General features: G+C 45.7%; 1 protein-coding gene across 1 annotated transcript in view; it reads right to left on the bottom strand.

The window, feature by feature from the left end:
• f9a (coagulation factor IXa) overlaps positions 1-21,469 on the bottom strand; it is a 36,694-nt gene extending 15,225 nt beyond the window's left edge. Inside the window, exons 1-4 of the mRNA XM_059976470.1 lie at positions 21,345-21,469; positions 6,066-6,226; positions 2,778-2,802; positions 773-886 (exon numbers count right to left, since the gene is read on the bottom strand). Of these exons, the coding sequence (XP_059832453.1) occupies positions 773-886; positions 2,778-2,802; positions 6,066-6,226; positions 21,345-21,411 (367 nt within the window). The 5' untranslated portion in view covers positions 21,412-21,469. The remainder of the gene's footprint in view (positions 1-772; positions 887-2,777; positions 2,803-6,065; positions 6,227-21,344) is intronic.
• Between the last annotated feature and the right edge of the window lie 4,709 nt (positions 21,470-26,178).

The following is a 26,178-nucleotide window of genomic DNA, read 5'->3' as shown; positions in this document are numbered from 1 at the left end:
AATTGAACCCCAATTGCTGATGTTATAAAGCAATTCTTCTAACCACCTCATGACCATGTGTTGGATTCAGATGGTGTTGAAGCAAGGTTCTTTTGGAAATCAAGGAAGAGGCAAAAAAATTGTTGCTTCATGGTCATTTTATTAAATGCTAATAGAACAAAAGGGTTGGAAGTGGACAGTAGCAGGAGTCTAGTAGTGAAGAACAAAGAATGGAAAAACACTAAAAAGAAGATGATGGCCCTTCTTATACCACAGAAAAGAAAAATTTCATTCAAATTTGTAGATAAAAATTAACCAATCATATAGTCCCTATTCAAATAATGCTATACCAAAAGAAGCTTCCAGAATCAGACAAAGAACTATTACTACAAGAGGAGACATTGAACAAGTGCATATACATACTGTGACTACTAGGAAACATACAAAACAGTTACAGTAGTTATACAAAAATACAAGCAGCATAAATGGTTAAGCGCAAAGCAAGTTTATTGTCAAAGTTCATATATATCTCTGCAAAGAAAATTATAATCATACTGTCAAATCCAACATGTGCCCTCCACATGTGGCGACACTAAATCAATGACCAATTGTGCTCTTTCAAAGTTCAAAGTAAATGCATTATCAATGTATATGTCACCATATGCAACCCTGAGATTTGTTTCATTGTGGGTATACTCATAAAGTCCAAGAAACATAATAGAATCAATAAAAGACTACGTCTATCAGGATGGACAAACAACCAACGTGCAAAAGGCAAAATAGCTCTCTTTACCTCTCTCACAGTTTATCCCTTCAAAACCTGGTGGGCACAAGCAGTAATAGGAAGAAATCCCATCTTTGCAACTAGCTTGGTTTAGGCAAGGATTGGACTCACATTGATTTCCATCTGAAAATGAAGCAGTTTAATCTTAATGAGGTAGAAACCATTCAAGATCACCAATTTATGCAACCTACAGAACTTCCAAAGGTATAGCAACAGGCTGGGTGGGATTTACAATGAAAGGAGATGGACTTCCTGATAGACATACAACTACACTCAGTGGCCACTTTATTAGGTACACCTAGCCACCTGCTTGTTAATGCAAATATCTAATCAACCAATCAAGTGGCAGCAACTCAATGCATAAAAGCATTCAGACATGGTCAAGCAATTGAGTTATTGTTCAGATCAAACATCAGAATGGGGAAGAAATGTGATCTAAGTGCCTTGGACCATGGAACGACTGTTGTTACTAGTCAGGATAGTTTGAGTATTTCAGAAACTGCTGATCCCCTGAGATTTTCAAGCACAACAGTCTCTAGAGTTTATAGAGAATGGTGCAAAACAAACCAAGGATCATCCAGAGAGTGGCAGTTCTGTGGGTGAAAACGCCTTGTTAATGAGAGAGGTCAGAGGACAGAGGCCAGACTGGTTCAAGCTGACAGGAAGGTGACATTGCCATGCATTACTACAGCGGTGTGCAGAAGAGCATCTGTGAACACACAACACATTGAATCTTGAAGTGGATGGGTTACAGCAGCAGAAGACCAGGAACAACCACTCAGCAGCCATTTTATTAGGAACAGCAGGTACGTCTGCAAGGACACTTTTCAACCATGTTGAAGAATGAGATGCATTAGAAGATCCTGAGACCGCAAACAGCACGGATCACAAATGACTGAGGATTGATAGGATTGACATCTCCCTGACTTCTCTGATCTAGATGGGAAACCACTACTGGCTGAACACACCTCACCCTTTTCTCCAGAGTTGGGAGTGAGGGTTTGAAGATATGAGCCACTGGCAGAAGCTACCAGACATCTGATGAGGCAAAACAGCGGATTCTGATTTCTAAATAAAATAGACTCATACTCACAACCTACCTCCTTACTGAACATCAAATAGTACAGACCCTTCTGCCCAGAAAGTTGTGCTGATATTTCAGCTTACTCCTTGATCAAACTAACTCTTCTCTCCTACATTGCCCTGAATTTTTCTATCATCCATTTGCCTATGAAAGTTTCATAAATGCCCCAATATTATCTGCCTCTACCACTAAATCCATCAGTGTATTCCACAACCCACCACTTTATGTGTGAAAAACCTACTCCTGACATCCCTGGTATCCTTTCCCCCAATCAATTCAAAATTATGCACAGTCATAAAATCACAGAACACTACAGCACAGAAATAGGCCCTTCAGCCCATCTAGGCCATGCTGAACTATTAATTTGCCTTGTCCCATCAATCTGCATCTGGACCATAGCCCTCCCATCCATGTACCTATCCAAATATCTCTTAAAGGTCGATATCAAACCTTCATCCACCATTTGCACTGGCAGCTTGTTCCATCTCTCACCACTCTCTGAGTGAAGTTGCATCTGATATTAGCCATTTCCACCGGGAAAAAGTCTCTGGCTGTCCACTCAATCCATGACTTTTATCACTTTACTCACCTCTATTAAATCATCTCCCATCCTCCTTCACTCCAAAGATCAAAGCCTTAGCTCACCTCACCGATCCTCAGGACACAAGTTTACAGTTTTGCAGCTCACCGTCTGCCTGCATTGCACCTTCTCTGTAAATGTTGTACCTTCTTTTGCAGCTCAGTGCTGTTCTGCCTTGTACTATCTCAACAAGCTGATGAACCGGTCTGTAAGGATGGCATGCTCTGTACCTCAGTCCTTGTGACAATCATGAATTGATTCACCTCATATCAAGCTTTAATATTAGGACAGGATAATATAGATACAAACCAGTACATGCTTAATTAAGACATGATTAAGTTAAAACTTACCTACATATTGGGTCCAAAATTCAAGCTATAAGAAATAAGAAAAAAAATTAAATTATACATCTACACTCAGTGGCCACTTTATTAGGTACATCTGTATAGGTGCTCGTTAATACAAATATCTAATCAACCAATTGTGTGGTAGCAACTCGATGCATAGAAGTATGCAGACATGGTCAAAGGTTCAGTTTTGTTCAAACTAAATATCATAATAAGAACCAAATGTAACCTAAGTGACTTTCACCATGGAATGATTGTTGGCACCAGATGGGGTGGTTTGAGTATCGCAGAAACTGCTGATCTGCTGGTATTTTCAAGCACAACAGTCTTTAGAGATAACAGAGCATAGTGTGAAAACAAAACAAAAAAAACATCCAGTGAGCAACAGTGAAAACACCTCGTTAATGAGGGAGGTCAGAGGAGGATGGCCAGACTGGTTCTGTGGGTGAAAACACCTCGTTAATGAGAGAGGTCAGAGGAGAATGGCCAGATTGGTTCTGTGGGTGAAAACACCTCGTTAATGAGAGAGGTCAGAGGAGAATGGCCAGACTGGTTCTGTGGGTGAAAACACCTCGTTAATGAGAGAGGTCAGAGGAGAATGGCCAGACTGGTTCTGTGGGGGAAAACACCTCGTTAATGAGAGAGGTCAGAGGAGAATGGCCAGACTGGTTCTGTGGGGGAAAACACCTCGTTAATGAGAGAGGTCAGAGGAGAATGGCCAGACTGGTTCTGTGGGGGAAAACACCTCGTTAATGAGGGAGGTCAGAGGACGATGGCCAGATTGGTTCTGTGGGTGAAAACACCTCATTAATGAGAGAGGTCAGAGGAGAATGGTCAGACTGGTTCTGTGGGGGAAAACACCTCGTTAATGAGAGAGGTCAGAGGACGATGGCCAGACTGGTTCTGTGGGTGAAAACACCTCGTTAATGAGAGAGGTCAGAGGAGGATGGCCAGACTGGTTCTGTGGGTGAAAACACCTCGTTAATGAGAGAGGTCAGAGGAGAATGGCCAGATTGGTTCTGTGGGTGAAAACACCTCGTTAATGAGAGAGGTCAGAGGAGAATGGCCAGACTGGTTCTGTGGGTGAAAACACCTCGTTAATGAGAGAGGTCAGAGGAGAATGGCCAGACTGGTTCTGTGGGGGAAAACACCTCGTTAATGAGAGAGGTCAGAGGAGAATGGCCAGACTGGTTCTGTGGGGGAAAACACCTCGTTAATGAGAGAGGTCAGAGGAGAATGGCCAGACTGGTTCTGTGGGGGAAAACACCTCGTTAATGAGGGAGGTCAGAGGACGATGGCCAGATTGGTTCTGTGGGTGAAAACACCTCATTAATGAGAGAGGTCAGAGGAGAATGGTCAGACTGGTTCTGTGGGGGAAAACACCTCGTTAATGAGAGAGGTCAGAGGACGATGGCCAGACTGGTTCTGTGGGTGAAAACACCTCGTTAATGAGAGAGGTCAGAGGAGAATGGCCAGACTGGTTCTGTGGGGGAAAACACCTCGTTAATGAGAGAGGTCAGAGGAGAATGGCCAGACTGGTTCTGTGGGGGAAAACACCTCATTAATGAGAGAGGTCAGAGGAGAATGGCCAGACTGGTTCTGTGGGGGAAAACACCTCGTTAATGAGAGAGGTCAGAGGGGAATGGCCAGACTAGTTCTGTGGGTGAAAACACCTCATTAATGAGAGAGGTCAGAGGAGAATGGCCAGACTGGTTCTGTGGGTGAAAACGCCTCATTAATGAGAGAGGTCAGAGGAGAATGGCCAGACTGGTTCTGTGGGTGAAAACACCTCGTTAATGAGAGAGGTCAGAGGAGAATGGCCAGACTGGTTCTGTGGGTGAAAACACCTCGTTAATGAGAGAGGTCAGAGGAGAATGGCCAGACTGGTTCTGTGGGTGAAAACACCTCGTTAATGAGAGAGGTCAGAGGAGAATGGCCAGACTGGTTCTGTGGGTGAAAACACCTCGTTAATGAGGGAGGTCAGAGGAGGGTGGCCAGACTGGTTCTGTGGGTGAAAACCCCTCGTTAATGAGAGAGGTCAGAGGAGAATGGCCAGACTGGTTCTGTGGGTGAAAACACCTGGTTAATGAGAGAGGTCAGAGGAGAATGGCCAGACTGGTTCTGTGGGTGAAAACACCTCGTTAATGAGAGAGGTCAGAGGAGAATGGCCAGACTGGTTCTGTGGGTGAAAACACCTCGTTAATGAGAGAGGTCAGAGGAGAATGGCCAGACTGGTTCTGTGGGTGAAAACACCTCGTTAATGAGAGAGGTCAGAGGACGATGGCCAGACAGAAAGCTGACTGGAAGGTGACAGTAAACTCAAAAAACCACATGTCACATCAATGGTGAGCAGAAGAACATCTATGACTGTACAAAACATCAAAGTACAGGAGATTCTGCAGATGCTGGAAATCTAGCATAATACGCACAAAATGCTGGAGTAACTCAGTATGCAGAGGAGCAATGGTTGGACCAAGGAGAGAAGATCAGGGCATGAGGAGACAGGAGGGAATTACATGGACAGTTTGTGTTTAACGGTACAGACTGCATCACCAGCTTCTAGGAGGAGACCAAGTAAAGCACAAGCAGGAATTCAAAGCCTTACAAACAAGCTGGATAAACTCAGCAGGTCGAGCAGCATCCACTGAAAGGAGCAGTCAACGTTTCAGGCCAAGACCCTTCATCAGGACTCAAAGCCTTACATGGGCTGCTGACGCCCAGGGGTCAGACATCCGTGTGAGTCTGGTGTTTAAACCAAAGCCCAAAGTTCAATGTCTGAAGTGCAAGTACATAAGTTGAGCACCTGGGTGATTGGTTGTGACCTGAATACATCTGCGAATTGGGGCCAGAGACTGGAGGCCTGGAGGCAGCTAGTTGTAGAGTCGGAGGACTGTCTGTATCTCTGCATGGGAGGAAGGAAAGGGGCTTGTCTTGGTATTTTTCGTGTTTTGGTGTTTTGGTATTTTGTTCTGCCAAACATTGTGCACGTGCTATGTTGGTGTCAGAATATGTGGTTACACTTGTGGGCTGCCCCCAGCACATCTTTAGGTTGTGTTGGTTATTAATGCAAACAATGTATTTACTGTTTGTTAATCACTGTACTGTACCTGTGATAAATACATCAGAATCTAAATCAAACTCCCGTTACCTCTGCCTCATTGTCTTGCACAAATATGGTGCAACTGCATCACCTAAACAAGTTCACCAAAATACTGGAGGCACTGGCTGCACTTTGCAAGTTAATTACTCAACACATATGTAATTCTTATTGGGTCTGTAAAGAAAGCTTACCGTGCCTTCCTTGTTTTCAAATATTTCCCGTACTTCTTCGTAGGAACACGTTTCCTCGAAGCACTCTCTCTCTAGGTTACCCGCCTTAACTTCCTCAAAAAATTGATTTTCCCGTCTCTGCCTCTGTAAGATGTTGTTTGCCTCTTTGTTTTGAAGGAAAACTGAATCAAAAAGAAATTCAGTAAAAAAGTAGAAGGGAGAATTGACTCTGTTGAGAATTATCATCAAGCTGTCAAATTAGACCATAAGACACAAGAGCAGAATTAGGCCATTCAGCCCATTGAGTCTGCTCTATATTCCATCAGGGTTGATCCCGAACCCCATTCATCTGCCTTCTCACCATATCCTTTGATACCCACACCCATCAGGAAACGATCAACTTCCACCTTAAATATACACATGGACTTGGCCTCCACCACAGTCTGTGGCAGAGCATTCCACAGATTCACTACACTTTGGCTAAAAGATTCCTCTGTGCCTCTGTTCTAAAATGTCACCGCTCAATTTTGAGGCTGTTCCCTTAGTCTGGATACCCCCGCTATAGAAAACATCCTCTCCACATCCACTTTATTTCATCCTTTCAACATTCAGGAGGTTTCAAAGATATACCCCACCCCTGCATTTTTCTAAACTTCGGTAAGTGCAGGCTCAAAGCTGCCAGGTGCTCCTCATATGTTAACCCTTTCATCCCTGGAATCATCCTCGTGAACTTCCTCCGGACTCTCTCCAATGACAACACATCCTTTCTGAGATATGGGTCCCAAAACTGTTGACAATACTCCAAGCGCAACCTGACTAGTGTTTTATAAAGGCTCAGCATCATCTCCTTGCTTTTATACTCTATTTTCCTTTGAAATAAATGCCAACATTGCATTTACCTTCTTTACCACAGACTCAACCTGTAATTAACCTTCTGGGAGTCTTAAGTCCTTCTGCACCTCTGATGTTTGAACCTTCTCCCCATTTAGATAACAGATATATATAATAGATAATATTGTTCCTTTAACCAAAATGCATTATCATACATTTCCCAATATGTATTCCATCTGCCACTTTTTTTGCTCATTCTTCCAACTTGTCTAAGTCCTGCTGCAATCACATTGCTTCCTCACCACTACCTATCCCTCCACAACTCTTTCTTTCTTTTTCTTTCTTTTTCAATCTTTTTATTGATTTTCATATATACACAAAAAAAAATAACATAGTAATAAGTAAATTATGAATACAATAGACTTGAAATCACATTGATAATAAGATAATAATATCACAACTCTTTGTATCATCCACAAACTTTGTCACAAAGCCATCAATTCCATTATCCAAATCACTGACAAACAATGCGAAAAGCAGCGAACCCAATACTGAGGAACATCACTAGTCACTGGCAGTCCTTCTTATTCCCATTCACTTCCTCCTGCCTCTCAGCCATTCTGCTATCCATGCCACTATTTTTCCTGCAGAACCATAGGATTTTATCTTGTTAAGCAGTCTCATGTGTGGCACCTTATTAAATGCCTTCTGAAAAATTCTGACACGTGTATATATTATGGGAGGGATTGATAACGTGGACAGTCAGGATCTTCAACTGTGGGTAGTCCATCCACCTTTTGCCCTTGCTCTCCCTGTACCATTCTGAAACCTCGTCAGGGGCTGTGTGCCTTGAGATTTAGTGGAAATGGTGAGCAGTTTCAAGTTCTTGGATGTCAATGTCTCTGAAGATCAAAGCACCAAACACAAATTTCTGTAGGAATTCAGCAGGCCAAGCAACGTCCATGGAAAAGAGTAAACATTCAATGTTTAAGTTGAGACCTTCATTAGCAAATGAAGGGTCTCTGCTCAAAACATCGACTGTTTACTCTTCCATAGATGCTGCCTGACCTGCTGAGCTCCTCCAGCATTTTGTGTGTACCCCTTGGATTTTCAGCATCTACAGATTCTCTCATGTTTGTGTCTCTGAAGATCTATCCTGGGCCTAACATGTCAATCCAATTACAAAGAAAGGCTAATTGTACCTATATTTCATTAGGAGTTTGAGAATTGATTTGTCACCAAAGACTCCTGCAAGTTTATACAGATATACCATGGAGCACATTCTAATGGGTTGTATCACCTTCTGGTCTGGAGGGGCCACTGCACAGGATCAGAAAAAGCTGCAGAAGGTTGTAAACTCCGCCAGCTCTATCATGGGCACTAGCCCCCCCAGCATCGAGGACACCTTTGTGGTGAACTATGTGCCTGTCTGGACACGCCCTCTGCTGACTGCACCTGTGGCTCCTCCCACAGGCCGCTGTATAAAGGCGATCGAGGCCTGATGCTCGGCCTCAGTCTCCAGGATGTAGTATGGTGGTCACTCACTTCTGGTTCCTTCTTCCAGTCAATAAAAGCCGCTATCTCGCCTTTACGTCTCAGAGTGAGTTATTGATGGTGCATCAATTTTATTGACTGGAAGTTTTAAAACATGGAAACCATTTTACGTCCGGAAAGGTTGGATTTGGACCCTCAAGACCCTGAAGCAGCTCTTGCTTTTGAACTCTGGCTTGCATGCTTCCAATCATACTTGGAGGAGGTTCATGCGACTGACCCTGCCGTTATGTACAGAATTCTCCTCTCGAGGGTCAACCCAAAAGTTTATTCCATTATCCGGGACCTGCCGACCTACGATGGGGCACTGGACGCCCTCAAAAGACAGTACCTGCGGCCGGTGAACACCGTCTATGCAAGACATCGTTAAGCTACCTGGCGACAGCGGCCTGGCGAATCGAGCGCCGAGTTTCTCCGAGCTCTACAGACACTCATCCGAACTTGTGACTGCAAGACGCTCACGGCAGAACAGCATGCGGAGCTGCTAGTTCGAGACGCCTTTGTGACGGGACTGAGGTCAGTGTACGTGCGCCAGCGGCTGCTGGAAAACGCTGATCTTACCTTACGCTCGGCGATCGAGACGGCCAACGCTCTGAAAGCTGCTCTGCACAACGCTGACGCTGTCCAGTCGAGCGATTCCCCACCGGGTCCGTGGACACCTCAGATCCCGCCACTGCCGGCTCCCGGGAGTGAATTCACCAACGCCGCTGCCAGTCGCGATTCCACGAGCTCCCCAAACCTAACCACGGCTGCGGCCCGTCAGAAGCCCGTGCTTTGTTATTTCTGCGGCCTCAAAAAGCACCCCCGAAAAAGCTGTCCAGCGCGAGAAGCGACCTGCTCCAGCTGCAGAAAGTGGGGCCATTTCGCCAAGGTCTGTAAGTCTAAACTACGAGCGGAGTGCAGCGCTGCAGGTGAGACGTGGGAGCCGCCATCTTGCATGTCCGGATGTGGGCGGCCATCTTTGTCGGCGTCAGCACGCCCTGCCCCCGATGCTCCGATGCTTACCGGGTACCCTGACGGCTCAACTCTGGCCACTGTAATCCTCGACCAAAGCGCCCCACACCAGCTTGCAAGGTCCATGATGGACATCCTGGTGGAGGGGCACAGGACTAGATGCCTGTTTGACATGGGCAGCACTGAGAGTTTTATTCACCCGGACACAGTGCAACGCTGTGGACTCGTGACACGGCCGGTAAGCCAGAGGGTTGCCATGGCTTCTGGGTCGCATTCCACAGACATCCGGGGGGGGTTGGGTAGCGATATTGGTGGTGCAGGCCACAGAATATCGGAACTTTGCGCTACTGGTCATGCCTAAACTGTGCGCACCTGTGCTATTGGGGCTGGACTTCCAGAGCCATCTCGAAAGTGTGATTATGGTATATGACAGGCCCTTCCCACCACTCACTGTCCGTAATCCTCAGTTTTGTGGGACTTCATCACTACTGACCACACACACACACACGGGCACACACATCCCACCCAGCACCATGCCGACAGCTGCGCTACCGACACCACTTGCAGTCTCTCCACCCTTAAGGTCCCTTCCCCACCGCTGTTCGCCAACCTGATCCCCAACTGTAAACCTGTGGCAACTAAAAGCAGGAGGTACAGCGCAGGGGACAGGGCCTTCATTCAGTCGGAGGTGCAGCGGCTGCTCAGGGAGGGGATCATTGAGCTGAGCACAAGCCCTTGGAGGGCCCAGGTGGTTGTTGTTCGGACTGGGCAGAAAAATAGGATGGTGGTGGACTATAGTCAAACCATCAATAGGTTCATGCAGCTTGACGCGTAACCCCTACCCCGCATCGCGGATATGGTCAACCAGATAGCTCAGTACAAGGTGTACTCGACAATAGATCTGAAATCCGCTTATCACCAGCTCCCCATCCGCCCAGAGGACCTCCCCTACACCACCTTCGAGGCGGGCGGCAGGCTCTATCACTTCCTACCCGCCCCTTTCGGTGTCACGAATGGTGTCTCTGTCTTCCAGTGGGAAATGGACCGGATGGTGGACCAGTACCAACTGCAGGCCACATTTCCCTATCTGGATAACATCACCATCTGTGGTCACGACTGGCCGGATCACAGCGCCAACCTCCAACGATTTCTCCAAGTGACCGCAGCTCTGAACCTTACTTATAACAGGGACAAGTGTGTGTTCGGAACCACCCGCCTTGCTATCCTTGGGTATGTCGTGGAAAACGGAGTCATTGGCCCTGATCCCGACCGTATGCGCCCCCTGTTAGAACTCCCTCTTCCCACCACTCTCAAAGCCCTCAGACGGTGCCTGGGCTTCTTTTCCTATTACGCCCAATGGGTTCCCCATTACGCAGACAAGGCCCGCCCCCGGTCAAGTCTACCACTTTTCCCCTCTCTGCCGAGGCCTGCGCGGCCTTCAGCCGCATTAAAGGGGACATTGCCAATACTACGATGCATGCAGTGGACGAGACCATTCCCTTCCAAGTGGAGTGTGACGCCTCCGATTTCGCTCTGGCTGCTACCCTCAATCAGGAAGGCAGGCCAGTAGCATTCTTTTCTCGTACCCTCCAAGGCTCTGAAATTCGGCACTCCGCGGTGGAGAAAGAAGCCCAGGCCATAGTGGAGGCTGTTAGGCACTGGAGGCACTATCTCGCCGGCAAAAGGTTCACCTTGCTGACTGACCAGCGCTCGGTTGCGCTCATGTTCAGCAACCAACAGTGGGGCAAAATCAAAAATGATAAGATTTTGCGGTGGAGAATAGAACTCTCCACCTACAACTATCCTGTACCGGCCTGGCAGACTCAATGAGCCCCCTGATGCCCTATCCCGGGGAACGTGTGCTAGCACACAGCTCGACCAGCTGTACACCCTTCATGCACAACTTTGCCATCCGGGGGTCACCCGATTTTACCATTTCATGAAAGCCCAGAACCTGCCGTACTCCCTGGAGGACATCAGGACGACGGCCAGGGACTGCCAAATTTGCGCTGAGTGCAAACCGCACTTCTACCGTCCTGACATGGTGCAACTTGTCAAGGCCACCCGCCCTTTTGAGCGACTGAGTGTTGACTTTAAGGGCCCCCTTCCCTCCACTGACCGCAATGTCTATTTTCTCAATGTTATTGACGAGTACTCACGGTTCCCCTTTGCCATTCCCTGCCCCGACACCACTGCCACGTCCTTCATAAAAGCCCTGTGCCAGCTCTTCACTCTGTTCGGGTATCCCTGCTATATCCACAGTGATAGAGGGTCCTCCTTTATGAGTGATGAGCTGCGCCAGTACCTGCTGGCTAGGGGCATTGTTACTAGTCGGACCACAAGTTATAATCCCCGGGGTAATGGACAGGTGGAGCGGGAGAATGCCACAGTGTGGAAGGCCACACTTTTAGCCCTTAAGTCAAAAGGGTTGCCAGTCTCTCGATGGCAGGAGGTCCTCCCTGAGGTGCTCCACTCTATCCGCTCTCTGTTATGTACGTCCACCAATGCCACCCCTCATGAACGCCTATTCTCTTTTCCCAGGAAGTCTGTCACTGGGACCACCCTACCAGTTTGGTTGACGTCCCCAGGGCCAGTGCTGCTCCGGAAACATGTGAGGAGTAATAAATACTCCCCGCTGGTCGAGAGGGTTCACCTTCTACATGCGAACCCCCAGTATGCCTACGTGGTCTTACCTGATGGGCAGGAGGACATGGTCTCCATCCGCGACCTGGCGCCCGCAGGTGCAGCAGACCACTACCCTGAACACTCTCCGGTAACTATGAACCCTGTACCTGAGGTGACACTGCGCTCACCAAGCCCTACGCAGACTCCTCACGACACTTATATACCGGGCGTTTCGTACGCATATATACCAGGCGCCTCGCACATGCATGAGCTGGAACCAGCACAACCTCCGTCTCCCGTGCAATCACCAATGTCGCCGGCATCTGTGCAATCACAGCCGGTGCTACGTAGATCGTAGCGACAGATTCGACCAGATCTGGACAGATCCAGATCCAGAGGGTTGGTCAGAAGGTGCATGGGGTTAAATGTGTACAAGGTTTGGGTGATCTTGAGAAGGTCATCAAAATTCAGGGTGCAATTTGCCCGATGGAAGTTCAAGGAGCTGGGTTAGGTACAGTAGACAGTGTTTTAAGCAAAGAGAGGAGGAATGGGCTAAGAATTCTATACTTGAATGCGCATAGTGTCAGAAATAAGACAGATGAGCTTGAAGCTCAGATGAAAATGGGGAACTACGATATTGTTGGGATAACGGAGACATAGCTGCAAGGGGATCAGGCCTGGGAATTGAGTGTACCAGGGTATACGTGCTATCGTAGAGACAGAAATATGGGAAGAGGGGGTGGGGTGGTCCTGTTGGTGAGGAATGAGATTCAGTCCTTAGCAAGAGGTGACTTGGGAACAGGGGAAGTAGAGTCTGTGTGGATTGAGCTGAGGAACAGTAAGGGTAAAAAGATCCTAATGGGTGTTGTGTACAGGCCCCCAAACAGTAGCGTGGATATTGGGTACGTTGATTAGGGAGTTAACATTGGCATGTGCTAAAGGTAATGCAGTCGTTATGGGAGATTTCAACATGCAGGTGGACTGGGAGAATCAGGTAGGTGCTGGACCCCAGGATAGGGAGTTTGTGGAGTGGCTAAGGGATGTATTTTTGGAACAGCTTGTGCTTGAGCCAACCAGGAACGAGGCTATTTTGGACTTGGTGATGTGGAATGAACAGGAATTGATAAGTGATCTTGAAGTAAAGGAGCCATTAGGAAGTAGTGATCATAACATGATAAGTTTTTATCTACAATTTGAGAGGGATAAGGGCAGATCAGAGGTATCAGTGTTGCAATTAAATAAAGGAGACTACGGAGCCATGAGGGATGAGCTGGCCAAAGTTAAATGGGCGGATGCCCTGGCAGGAAAGACAGTGGATCAGCAGTGGCAGATATTCTTGGGCATAATACAAAAGATGCAAATGCAGTTCATTCCAATGAGAAGGAAGGATTCAAAGAGGGGGAAGGGGCCACAGTGGTTGACAAAGGAAGTCAGAGATTGTATAGCATTAAAGAAAAAGAAGTATGACAGGGCTAAGATGAGTGGGAATACAGATGATTGGGGAAGTTTTAAGGAACAGCAGATCTTAACTAAAAAAGCAATACGGAGAGAAAAAATCAGGTATGAGCTCAGTCTAGCCAAGAATATAAAAGGGGATAGCAGAAGCTTTTTTAGCTATGTGAAGAGAAAGAAGATAGTTAAGAACAATGTTGGCCCCTTGAAGAATGAATTGGGAGAAATTGTTATGGGAAACAGGGAAATGGCAACAGAATTTAATGCATACTTTAGATCTGTCTTCACCAGGGAGGACACAAGCAATCTCCCAGATGTATGGATGGGCCAGGGTCATAAGATATCAGAGGAATTGAGACAGATTGACATTAGGAAAGAAACTGTGATGAGTAGACTGGAAGGACTGAAGGCTGATAAATCCCTGGGTCCAGATGGTCTGCATCCGAGGGTTCTAAAAGAGGTGGCTCAGGAAATTGCGGATGCATTGGTAATCATTTTCCAATGTTCCTTAGATTCAGGATCAGTTCCTGAAGATTGGAGAGTGGCTAATGTTATCCTACTTTTCAAGAAGGGAGGGAAGGAGAAAACGGAGAACTATCGCCCTGTTAGCCTAACGTCAGTCGTGGGGAAGATGCTTGAGTCCATTATTAAGGACGAAATAGTGGCACATCTTGATGGCAGTAATAGGATTAGGCCGAGCCAGCATGGATTTACCAAGGGCAAATCATGCTTGACTAATCTGTTGGAGTTTTTTGAGGGTGTAACAAGGATGTTAGACGAGGGTAAGCCAGTAGATGTTGTGTACCTAGATTTTCAGAAGGCATTCGATAAGGTGCCACATAGGAGATTGGTGAGTAAAATCAGAGCTCATGGCATTGGGGGCAGGGTTTCAACATGGATAGAAAACTGGTTGGCAGATAGAAAGCAAAGGGTAGCAGTGAATGGGTGTTTCTCAGACTGGCTGGAGGTGACTAGTGGGGTACCACAGGGCTCTGTATTGGGACCACAGCTCTTTACGATTTATGTCAATGATTTAGATGAGGGCATTGAAAACTATATCAGCAAGTTTGCTGATGATACTAAACTGGGTGGCAGTGTGACATGCGAAGAGGACGTTAGGAGAATACAGGGAGACTTGGATAGGCTGAGTGAGTGGGCAGATACTTGGCAGATGTCATTCAATGTGAATAAATGTGAAGTTATCCACTTTGGAAGCAGGAACAAGAGGGCAGAGTATTGTCTGAACGGTGTCGAGTTAGGTAAGGGAGAAATGCAGAGACCTAGGAGTCCTAGTTCACCAGTCAATGAAGGTGAATGACCAAGTGCAACAGGCAGTGAAGAGGGCAAATGGAATGTTGGCCTTTGTTACAAGGGGAATTGAATACAAGAGCAAGGATGTTCTTTTGCATTTGTACAGGGCCCTGGTGAGACCACACCTGGAATATTGTGTACAGTTTTGGTCTCCAGGTTTAAGGAAGGACATTCTGGCAATTGAGGAAGTGCAGCGTAGATTCACTAGGTTGATTCCTGGGATGGCAGGGCTGTCTTACGCAGAGAGATTGGAGAGATTGGGCTTGTACACGCTGGAATTGAGGAGATTGAGAGGGGATCTGATTGAAACGTTTAAGATAATTAAAGGATTTGATAGGGTTGAGGCAGGAAATATGTTCCAGATGTTGGGAGAGTCCAGTACCAGAGGGCATGGATTGAGAATAAGAGGTCAGTTATTTAAAACAGAGTTGAGGAAGAGCTTCTTCTCCCAGAGAGTTGTGGAGGTGTGGAATGCACTGCCTCGGAAGACGGTGGAGGCCAATTCTCTGGATGCTTTCAAGAAGGAGCTGGATAGATATCTGATGGATACGGGAATCAAGGGATATGGGGACAAGGCAGGGACTGGGTATTGATAGTGAATGATCAGCCATGATTTCAGAATGGCGGTGCAGACTGGAGGGGCTGAATGGTCTACTTCTGCACCTATTGTCTATTGTCTATTGACCACCTGATAGACTTGACCTGTAAGAAACTTCGCCACATGGGGACACTTTTAAACAAAGGGGGGGTGAATGTGCTGAACTACGTGTGCCTGTCTGGACACACCCCCTGCTGACTGCTCCTGTGGCTCCTCCCACAGGCCTCTGTATAAAGGCGATCGAGGCCTGATGCTCGGCCTCCAGGATGTAGTATGATGGTCACTCACTGCTGGTTCCTTCTTCCAGTCAGTAAAAGTCGATATCTCGCCTTTACGTCTCAGAGTGAGTTATTGATGGTGCATCAACCTTCAAAAAGTGACGGCTGCAAAAGGCAGCATCCATCATTAAGGGCTGTCACCACCCAGAACTTGCCTCTTTTCATTACTACCATCAGTGAGGAGGTAGAAGAGCCTGAAGACACACACTCAATGTTTCAGGAACAGCTTCTTCCCCTCCATCACATTTCTGAATGGACAATAAACTCATGAACACCACCTCACTATCTTCCCCTTTGTTTTTGCATTACTTACTTAATTTAATTTTTATATATATTTCTAATTATAGTTTACGTTTTGTATTATAATGTATTGCTGCTGCAAAACAACAAATTTCATGAAATATACCACGTGATAATAAACCTGATTCTTACTCTGAGGCTAGTAACTGCTGTGGAAAGAACTAACTTCGTTACGTCTGTACACATTGGGGTGGCATACAGTGAGGGTGTCAGTACTTCAAATTATCGGGACGTTATTACCTCTGGAACCCACAGGACTCAAGGACTGTTGAGAACAAAAAAAAAGTTCATTTGTAAACAGACTCCTCCTGGAATTCCTGAAGGGAATGGTTTCAAGATGAGATGTCTAGAATTTTGGAATAGACTCCTCCTGGAATTCCTGAAGGGAATTGTTTCTGAATCAGAGGCGTGGAATTCTTAGGGGAATTGTTTACAGATCAGAAGCCTGGAATTCCCTATGGGAATTGCTTATGGATCAGAAGCCAGCAGAATTTGTTTATTCTTTCTTTCATAGTTTAGTTTCCAGAAATTACTGATTGAAACAGAGAGATGGACAGTAATAAAGGCTTTGTTAGAACTTCTAAATATTCTACAGGATATGCAAATAAGGTGAGAGGGTGAAGTTGAAGGAATTGGAACTGGTTTTATTATCGCTTCACAATGTGGCTTGCTGTTCCATGACAGCAGGGCATTGCAAAATAAATAGGAATAACAAGGCATTATTCATAGATTGTTCATAAATATGATGGCAGGGAGGAAGAAGCTGGTCTTAAAATGTTGAGTGTGTGTCTTCTGGCTCCTATACAATAAGATAGCAATAAGAAGACAACTGCCCCAGCTTAGTGATGGATCCCGCCTTCTTGAGGCAACACCTCTTGAAGATGTCTTTGATGGTGGGGTGGGCTATACCTGTGAAGGAATTAGTTGAGTGAAGTTGAAGTTTATGATCGTTTAATCATACACATGTACACAACCCAAAGAAACAGTGTTCCTCTGGGGGTATGGTGTACAACACTCTACACACAGTCACATAGAGTACATACAGTAACACAAACAGATAATTTAAAAATATTGTGTAGGTGTACAAGTTTGCATAAAGCGCATAGATTACATTTTGTTACTGCCTGTTGCTGCCGCTGTCATGAATAACGTGGTAGCAGAGTGTTCCGAAGTCTCACAGCCTGGGGGAAGAAGCTGTTACCTAACCTAACAGTCCTTTTCCTTACACCCAGGTACCTTCTGCCTGACCATAGGAGATCAAAGAGATTGTGGGACGGATGGGAGAGGACCTTGACGAAGCTGAGGTCTCTGTGAATGCAGTGTTTCTGGTATGTGCCCTGGGGGGTGGTGGTGGAAGAGAGATTCCAATTATTTTCTCAGCAGTCCTCAGAATCTGTTGCAGGGTCTTGCGGAAAGATGCCTTGAAATTCCCATCCCAGTCCATGATACAGGTGGTCAAGACACTCTCGATGGTGCTCCGGTTAAATGTGATCTCACCAAGACATTGGACTTGGTCAGCAGGGATGGGCTCATTCGGATCCTCCCTAAGACAGATGACAGAGCATGATCAAATCCTCCCGCAGCACAATGAAGGGGACTGTGAAGTACAACTGCAGCTCTTCACAGCCCCTTGACATGAGCAGTGATGTTAAGCAAGCCCGTCTTTTTGCCCCAACGCTTTTCAGGAACTTCTTTGCCCTCCTCCTGAGGCACACATTTGGCACTGCAACAGAGGGGATCTGCCTCCACACTAGATCACATTGCAGGCTCTCTAACATCGGCCACCAAAGAGTCAAATCCAAAGTGTGTGAGACTGCGATCACAGACATGCCATGGGCTGATGATGCAGCATTCCCCACACACCCCCAGAGCCTGATGGATCGTTTCTCCCAGGCCTGCTAGTGATTTGGCCTGAAAAGGTAAACGTCTTGGGCCAAGGTATGGAGGTACCACCAGTCATTTCCACTGATAACTACAAGCCTGATGTGCTGAGGTTCCCAAGTGTGAACACGCTGCTCGGGCAGGGGAGGTTGTGCTGGCTGGGCCACGTCTACCACACGCAGGATGGCTACATCCCAAACAACAGTCTCTATGATGATTTGGCTTGAGGCAAGAGAACTGCTAGCCACCCGCAACTGTGCTACAGGGATGTGTGCAAGCAGGATGTGGGAGCGCCAGTCATCAACACTGAGTCCTGGGACGAACTTGCAGCTGATCACACTAGGGGAGAAACACCCTGAAACAACACCTCCTTAGGTGAGGGACGATTCCTGAAGGTGGCAGAAGATGAACAGGCCCATAAGAAGGAATGCTGTATCACCGGCAGAACTGAGAACACTTCCAGATGTGACAATCGCAAATGAGACTGCCTCTCTCACATTGGTCTCAGCAGCAAGTGATGGCACTACACCAACAACGTAGCTGGGACGTTGACCCTGCCCAACAGAGGGTCACACTAATGAATGGGAGTGGGGAGCTTCACTCACCTCAGTTTCCACAGGAACCGGAGACACTGCTTTGTTCCTTGTCTAAAGAGGTGGTGTTGAGAGATCAGGTGAGATCTTCCATTATGCACGCTCCCAGAAACTGGGTGATCTCCATGGAGGAACCATTGATGTGCAGTAGTCAGCTTGTACCATCCCAAAATCCACAATCATCCCTTTAGTGGAGTCTACATTGAGAAACAAGTTGAACTGTTTGCACCATTCTACCAGCCAGTCGATCTCCCCTCAGCATGCCGTCTCATTGTCATTGTTGAAGAGGGAACCACTGTTGGGACTTCAGTGAACTGTTAGGGAGCTGGATCTAACACACAGTGACGTGTCAGCAGTGTGAAAAGGAGGGGAGCTGGTGCTCTGTGTGATGTTGCAGCCTACACGGACTGTCTGAGGCCTCTCCATCAAGAAGTCCAAGATCCATTTCCAGAGGGAAGTGCTGAGACCCAACAAGGACAGTTTACCCAGTCACTTCTGGGTACTGCTTGTATTGAATGCCGAGCCAAAGTTGATGAACAGCATTCTGATGTAGAAGATACCATTTTCCTTTTCCAGCTGGGAAAGGACTTAGAAGAGGGCAGAGGCTATTGTATAATCAGAATCAGGTTTAATATCACCAGCATATGTTGTGAAATTTGTTGTCAAATCAGTGGACTGATTTGGGTGATATACAAACTGGTAGATGTTCAATGTAGTGGGAAAACAGGATTTAATACAGTTCATGACCAGCTGTTCAAAGCACTTCATTATGATTGGGGTCAGTGCCACTGGACAGTAGTCATTAAGGGAGGTTACTGTCAACTTCTGACAGGATGGTAGCGTACTTGAAGCTGGTAAGGGTCTCGGCCCGAAACATTGACTGCTGGTTTCCATGGATGCTATCCAACCTCCAGCGTGTTTGTCCGTGTTGATTTGACCACAGCATCTGCAGTGTACTTTGTGTAAGGATGCTGAGCTGTTTCAGAGAGGTGTTGAAGACGTCCTTAAGAGCATCTGCTAGCGAGGCTGCATTGTCTCTCCAGGTATGTTGTCAGGCCCCCCCAGCTTTACATGAGTTTACTCTGACTGGAGTCTTCCTTACACCCTCTGCAGTCTCTTGTGATCCTGTCCATACCATGTGATGATGCAAACAGTCAGAATGTGTGGGGCATTTTGCTTGTTACCCAGGGAGTGGTGGGTGTCTCGAATGGGATGTTGGGCATTTAAGAGCGAGCGAGGGTGAGAGATGAGTACATAGCGAACGGAGGGAGATGGATCATGCGCAGGCAGAAAGGCTTTAGTTGAATTTGACATCATTTTTGGTGCAGATTTTGTGAGATGATCAGACTGTTCCTGTGCTGTACTGTTCCATGTTCTGGCACACTTCTCTGTCCTTTCAGAGCTGCTTGTGTAACAAAACATTTGTCATTGTCCCTGGATCTGGTCCATGTGCCCCATATCACTCGAGGCTGCAAATGTTTATAAATATATCTATTATGAACATTGATTTCTCTAATTGATAATTTCTCCCCCCACTCCTTCCTTCTCTCTTTTTCCATTCCCTACTCTGGTTCCCCTCTCACCCTTTCTCTTCTCCTCACCTGCCCACCACTTCCTTCAGATTCCCTGCCCCCATCTCTTTCTCCCTTGGTCCACTCTCGTATACTATCAGATTCTTCCATCTTGAACTCTTTTTACCTCTTCTACCTATTACCTCCTGACTTCTTGCTTCTTACTCCTCTCCCACCCACCCACCTTCCCCCTCACCTGGTCTCACCTTCTAGCTTGTACCCCTTTCCCCCCCTCACCATCTTATTCTGGCAACTTCTGACTTCCTTTCCAGTCCTGATGAAGGGTCTCAGCCTGAAACGTCAACTGTTAATGCCTCTCCATAGATGCTGCCTGACTTGCTGAGTTCCCCAGCCTTTTGTGTGTGTTGCTTTAGATTTCCAGCATTGTGCTTAGATTAGTTAGGCCTTTAATTACTAGCTTAACTAGATTAGCACAACATCATGGGCTGAAGGCCCTGTTCCTATGCTGTTTTCTTGAAGGAAACATTTAAGTGACTCTTAGAAAGGTACATACATTTTGAGAGAAATCAGGTGTGAGGACCATATGCAGGCAGAAGGGATTGGGTTAGTTGGCCATTTGATTACTAACTAATTGGGTCAGTGTGGGCTGAAGGGCCTGTTTTTATGCTGTACTCTTCTGTTCCCTGTTAGAACGGAGAACACTACTGCAAGGTACAGGCTTTTCAGCCCATGATGTAGTGCTGACCTTTCAACCTACTCTAATATCAATCTAACTCTTCCCTCCAACTTAGCCCTCCATTTTCCTATCATCTATATGCTTAAGAGTATTTTAAATGTCTCTAAGGTATCTGCCTCTACCACCATCCCTGGCAGAACATTCCATGTAGTCACCACTCTGTTTAAAATACTGACCGCTGACATCCTCCTTATACTTTTGTGAAATCATCTTAAACTTCTGCCCCCTTGTTTTAGCTTTTTCCTCCCTGGGAAAAAGACTCTGGCTATAAAAATGTTCTGAGACAAAGGCAATACTCCAGATGTTGTTCAAAATAATGCAAAGGATTTTGTCACGCTATCTGAGGAGGGTTTTAGTTTGAAAGTTTATCTGCCAGAATGCATCTCCAACAGAATCTCACTGCCTTGCTACAGCTCTCAAGTCAAGGCCGAGAATGTTTGTGAGAATTCTGGAGGGGATTTGAACCCACATCCTCCTAGCTCAGGGGCAGGAGGTTTACTGAATCAATTATGGGTGAGATTTAGAGAGAAGAAGGGGAATTTGGGAAATAGTTGGCGAAAATGGATATACGACAGATAAAGAGAAATGGCTATGAACTAACAAGTTGTGAAATCTGGAAGTTTTTCAAACTTCTTTTTAAGATATGAAAGTGTCTTACCTTCATGGGGATTGCAGCTAATGACTCCCAGAAGACTAGTAGCTATTAACAAGCCGATTTCTCCCATTGTTCTCTACCTAAAATTTAAAATATAAAGCTTGGACTGATGGGGAAGGGGAGAAAACTCATTTAATGATTAGCTAAGACGGTCGAGTTAGCTGTATTTGATTTTCTGGACAGTTTACTTAGAGACCTGGCTGGAAGTCAATTCTGACAGCTGGACAAGTCCTAAACTGAACAAAATATCAGAAAACAACCAAAAACATGAAAATATAAACTTTTCTTGCTTATTTTTCTCAAATAGATTTGAATTATATAGGAATAAAACAGATTTTAACAGATTTTTGACAACTCAACAGGCTAGTTTTTCACTCTATTAACCAACATGCAAACACACAGAGTTTACCACACTCATCTCTGAATGCAAGCATTTTAGCTGATATCTTGCTGTTCTTGAATCTGGTTGCTGTTTTGAATTTGATAGAAAAGTTCAAAATTCTGAAGCATTTTGATAGACTGAATGAGGTTTGGTGATCAAAAAATGTATCGAGAGGACAGCCAGAGAGTTTTACCCAGGGTAGAAATGGCTAATACAAGTGTGCATAACTTTAAGGTGATTGGAGTGAAATATAGGGGGGATTCTTACCTCAGTGGTTGGTAAGTTGATGGCGAAGATCCTGAGAGGCAGGATTTATGAACATTTGGAGAGGCATAATATGATTAGGAATAGGCAGCATGGCTTTGTCAAAGGCAGGTCATGCCTCACCAGCCTGACTGAATTTTTTGAGGATGTGGCTAAACACATTGATGAAGGTAAACACGAGAAAATCTGCAGATGCTGGAAATTCAAGCAACACACACAAAATGCAAATGGAACACAGCAGGCCAGGCAGCATGTATAGGAAGAAGTACAGTTGACATTTCAGGTCCAGACCCTTCATCAGGACTAATGGAAAAAAGAGATAGCAAGAGATTTGAAAGTGGGAGGGGGAGACCCGAAATGATAGGAGAAGACAGGAGGGGGCGAGGTGAAGCTAAGAGTGGTTGTAGATGGGTCGTATTCTGCATTGAGGTTGGTGACCAGTGGTGTGCCTCAGGGATCTGTTCTGGGACTCCTTCTCCTCCTGATTTTTATAAATGGCCTGGATGAGGAAGTGGAGTGATGGGTTAGAAAATTTGCTGATGACACAATCGTTGGGGGTTTTGTGGATAGTGTGGAGGGCTGTCAGAGGTTACAGTGGGACATTGATAGGATGCAAAACTGGGCTGAGAAGTGGCAGCTGGAGTTCAACCCAGATAAGTGTGAGATGGATCATTTTGATAGGTCAAATATAAAAGCAGAATATAGTATTAATGGTCAGACTCTTGGCAGTGTGGAGAATCAGAGGGATCTTGGGGTCCGAGTCCATAGGACACTCAAGGCTGCTGTGCAGGTTGACTGTGTGGTTAAGAAGGCATACGGTGGATTGGCCTTCATCAGCCATGGGATTGAGTTCAAGAGCCGAGAACTATGTAGGACCCTGGTCAGACCCCACAAGTAAGTACATGTTCGGTATTGCATTGTGGGCCAAAGGGCATGAATTGTGCTTGGTTCATCACTTCGGGTGGTCCTGTGCTACAAGTCAAGGAGGTCTGAGGGGATCGAATGGTGGCCAGAAAACTTCGTTAATTGAGCTCCCATGGTTGTGCACAAAGTGGTTTGGACTTTGATAAGTTTTGGCACCTTTTCTTTATTTTCTTTTCCTTCATATATATTGTTTACCCCATATTTACCCCGCTGCATCCAGCAAAAGGTTCAGGACACTAAAAGCCAGAACAAATAGACTGAGGAACAGCTTCTACCCCAGAGCTGTGGCCTCCATCACACCACTCCCACAGAACAATGACTGAAACTGTGAGCACACACATGCACACACAAAGACTCAAATACTTGCACTAACAGCACTTTGTGCATTACTGTGATATTCTGGTGCTGGTGCAACTTATTTTCTGCTACTTATCTATTTAATACTGTTTTTCTATTACTGTCTTGTTTTTATCTACTGCTTTGTTTGATTGCCTGAGAGGAAGCCAAACAGAGCTTCACTGTATCTATGTATAATGACAATAAAGATCATTCATTCATTCAAAATCATAATCAAACAGAAACAGGAATTAACCACTTCCCCGATATTCAATATGATCATGGCTGATTTGGCCCAGATCTATCCTGTGCAAGACCCCATACTCTTGAACTCTCTGATTGTTCATAGATTAGATAGTCGAGGATAGATTCATGAATGCAGTGATTGAAACAGCATGATAAGAGGCCTCTCCAGACCAATGAACTCGTACCACCCAATTATACCAATGTGACTAGGTAGCCTACAAACCAGTATGTCTTTGGAGTGTGAGAAGAAACTGGAACACTCAGAGGAAACCCATGTGGTTAGAGGGAGAACGTACAAACTCCTTACAGACAGAAGCCGGACTTGGAATCAGTGCACATGTGACAAACTTAGCTAAACCGTCTCTATTTCTTGAGTCATAGGAAAGGTTAAATAGATTAGGACTTTGTTCTTTGCAGTGAGGAGGAGGGAGATTTGATAGAGGTATGCAAAATTATGAGTGGCATAGATAGGGTAAATTGAAACAGGACATTTTCGCTGATGAGACTAAAACTAGAGGTTTAAGGGTGAAATGTGAACATTTTAAGAGGACCCTGAGGGGGATCTTTTTCACTCAGAGGGTGGTGAGAGTATGGAATGTGGTGCCAGTGATAGATGTAGGTTTGATGACAACAATTAAGAGACATTTGGTTAAGAAGGACATGGAGGGCTACGGTCGAGGGGCAGATCAATGGGTCTCGGCAGAGTAATGGGCCCGTACAGGAAAGATGAGCTGATCACTAAGCAGTGCTAGTGGAACCTCTGCAAGAATAGGGATGAGACTTTAAAGACTGCATCTAACAAAAATTTGGTCTATAGAGCAGTTATCCTTACTACATTACTCAATGGACCATCTACAGTAGGCACCTGAATGTCCTGGAAGATTTTGAGAATCAGCTGGGAGGACAGACACACTAACACCAGGGAGGCCTACATGAACAGCATCTCCACCATGATAAGACAACACCAACTTCTGTTTCCATCCAAGGGGTCAGGCTGGACATGGTGGAGGATTACAAATACCTGGGGATATGAATTGACAATAAACTGGACTGGTCAAAGAACACTGAGGCTGTCTACAAGAAGGGTCAGAGCTGTCTCTACTTCCCGAGGAGACTGAGGTCCTTTAACATCTGCCGGACGATGCTGAGGATGTTCTATGAGTCTGTGGTGGCCAGTGCTATCATGTTTGCTGTTGTGTGCAGGGGTAGCAGGATGAGGGTAGCAGACACCAACAGAATCAACAAACTCATTCGTAAGGCCAGTGATGTTGTGGGGGTGGAACTGGACTCTCTGACGGTGGTGTCTGAAAAGAGGATGCTGTCCAAGTTGCATGCCATCTTGAACAATGTCACCCATCCACTCCACAATGTACTGGTTAGGCACAGGAGTACATTCAGCCAGAGACTCATTCCACCGAGATGCAACACTGAGCGTCATAGGAAGTCATACCTGCCTGTGGCCATCAAACTTTACAACTCCTCCCTCAGAGTGTCAGACACCCTGAGTCAATAGGCTGGTCCTGGACTAATTTCCACTTGGCATTATTTTCTTATTATTATTTAATTATTTATGGTTTTATATTGCTATATTTCTACACTATTCTTGGTTGGTGTGACTGTAACAAAACCCAATTTCCCTCGGGATCAATAAAGTATGTCTGTCTGTCTGTTCGTCTGTCCAATGGATAGATCATGACATCTGGATGCCTAACTCACATCTCCCCAAATAGATCCTCGACTCCCAGTTGAACAATAAAATGCTTCAAGGATATAGCAAAGTCAAGCTGAAGAAATTCAACATCACATCTGAGATTTGGGAAGTCATTGCACTCAACAGATACACCCGGAGGAAATCTGTTCCAGAGGGAGCTGCACTACATAAGAATGACTTCCATTGTACCATGGACAGCAGTGACAGTGGAGAAAGGAGAGAGTGAACAACCACTAACCACAGTCACTACTTACTGCACCAGAATATGTGGATCTCAGATCATCCTCAACAGGCACCTGAGGACCCAGTAGACAATGCCTTAAGAGAACATCATACTCAACTTGAGTGATTGCTCTAGTTCTGCTGTGCACAACCTCTATGGCGGAGATTTCCTGGGGTTCAAACCACCACTGCGAGTAGATTCAACTGGAATAATCAAGGTGGACAGGTTAGGACTGTACCTTGGGGAAGGAGCAGGTCAGTAGAAGTATTTGGACAACACTTGTAAAGTCACTGTATCAAATATGGTTGGTGAAGTGGATCCCAAACTTGCTTGCTTCCGTGATTTCATCCTACCACGGATCACCTGACAAACATAACTCTTCAGTTCTTCCACAGCTCACAGGTTAATCATTTCCTTTCCAGAATGTGACCATTTTGCAATGTTTACTGGCACTCTCCAGCTGTGGACGCATGTATAAATACTCATTTTGGCAATATTTGCTGATATCCCTTTGCTCAAGTGTTAATAATTATCACTTACTAATACAGCACTTTTCATACAGACAATGTAGTTCAAAGTGCTTTATAATGGGTTAAAGTGCAAACATGAAAATAAAAGGCCAAAAGATGTTAATTAAAAGCAAGATTAAATACACTGTGCTGTAGTGTTCTATGGTTCTATGGTTAAGCAGCCTCATGCACAGCACCTTGTCAAAGACCTTCTGAAAAATCTAAGTACATATATATATTCT

The sequence above is a fragment of the Hypanus sabinus genome, chromosome 8, assembly GCF_030144855.1.
Source record: "Hypanus sabinus isolate sHypSab1 chromosome 8, sHypSab1.hap1, whole genome shotgun sequence".
Lineage (NCBI taxonomy): Eukaryota > Metazoa > Chordata > Chondrichthyes > Myliobatiformes > Dasyatidae > Hypanus > Hypanus sabinus.
This window is presented reverse-complemented; position numbering and strand designations above follow the sequence as displayed.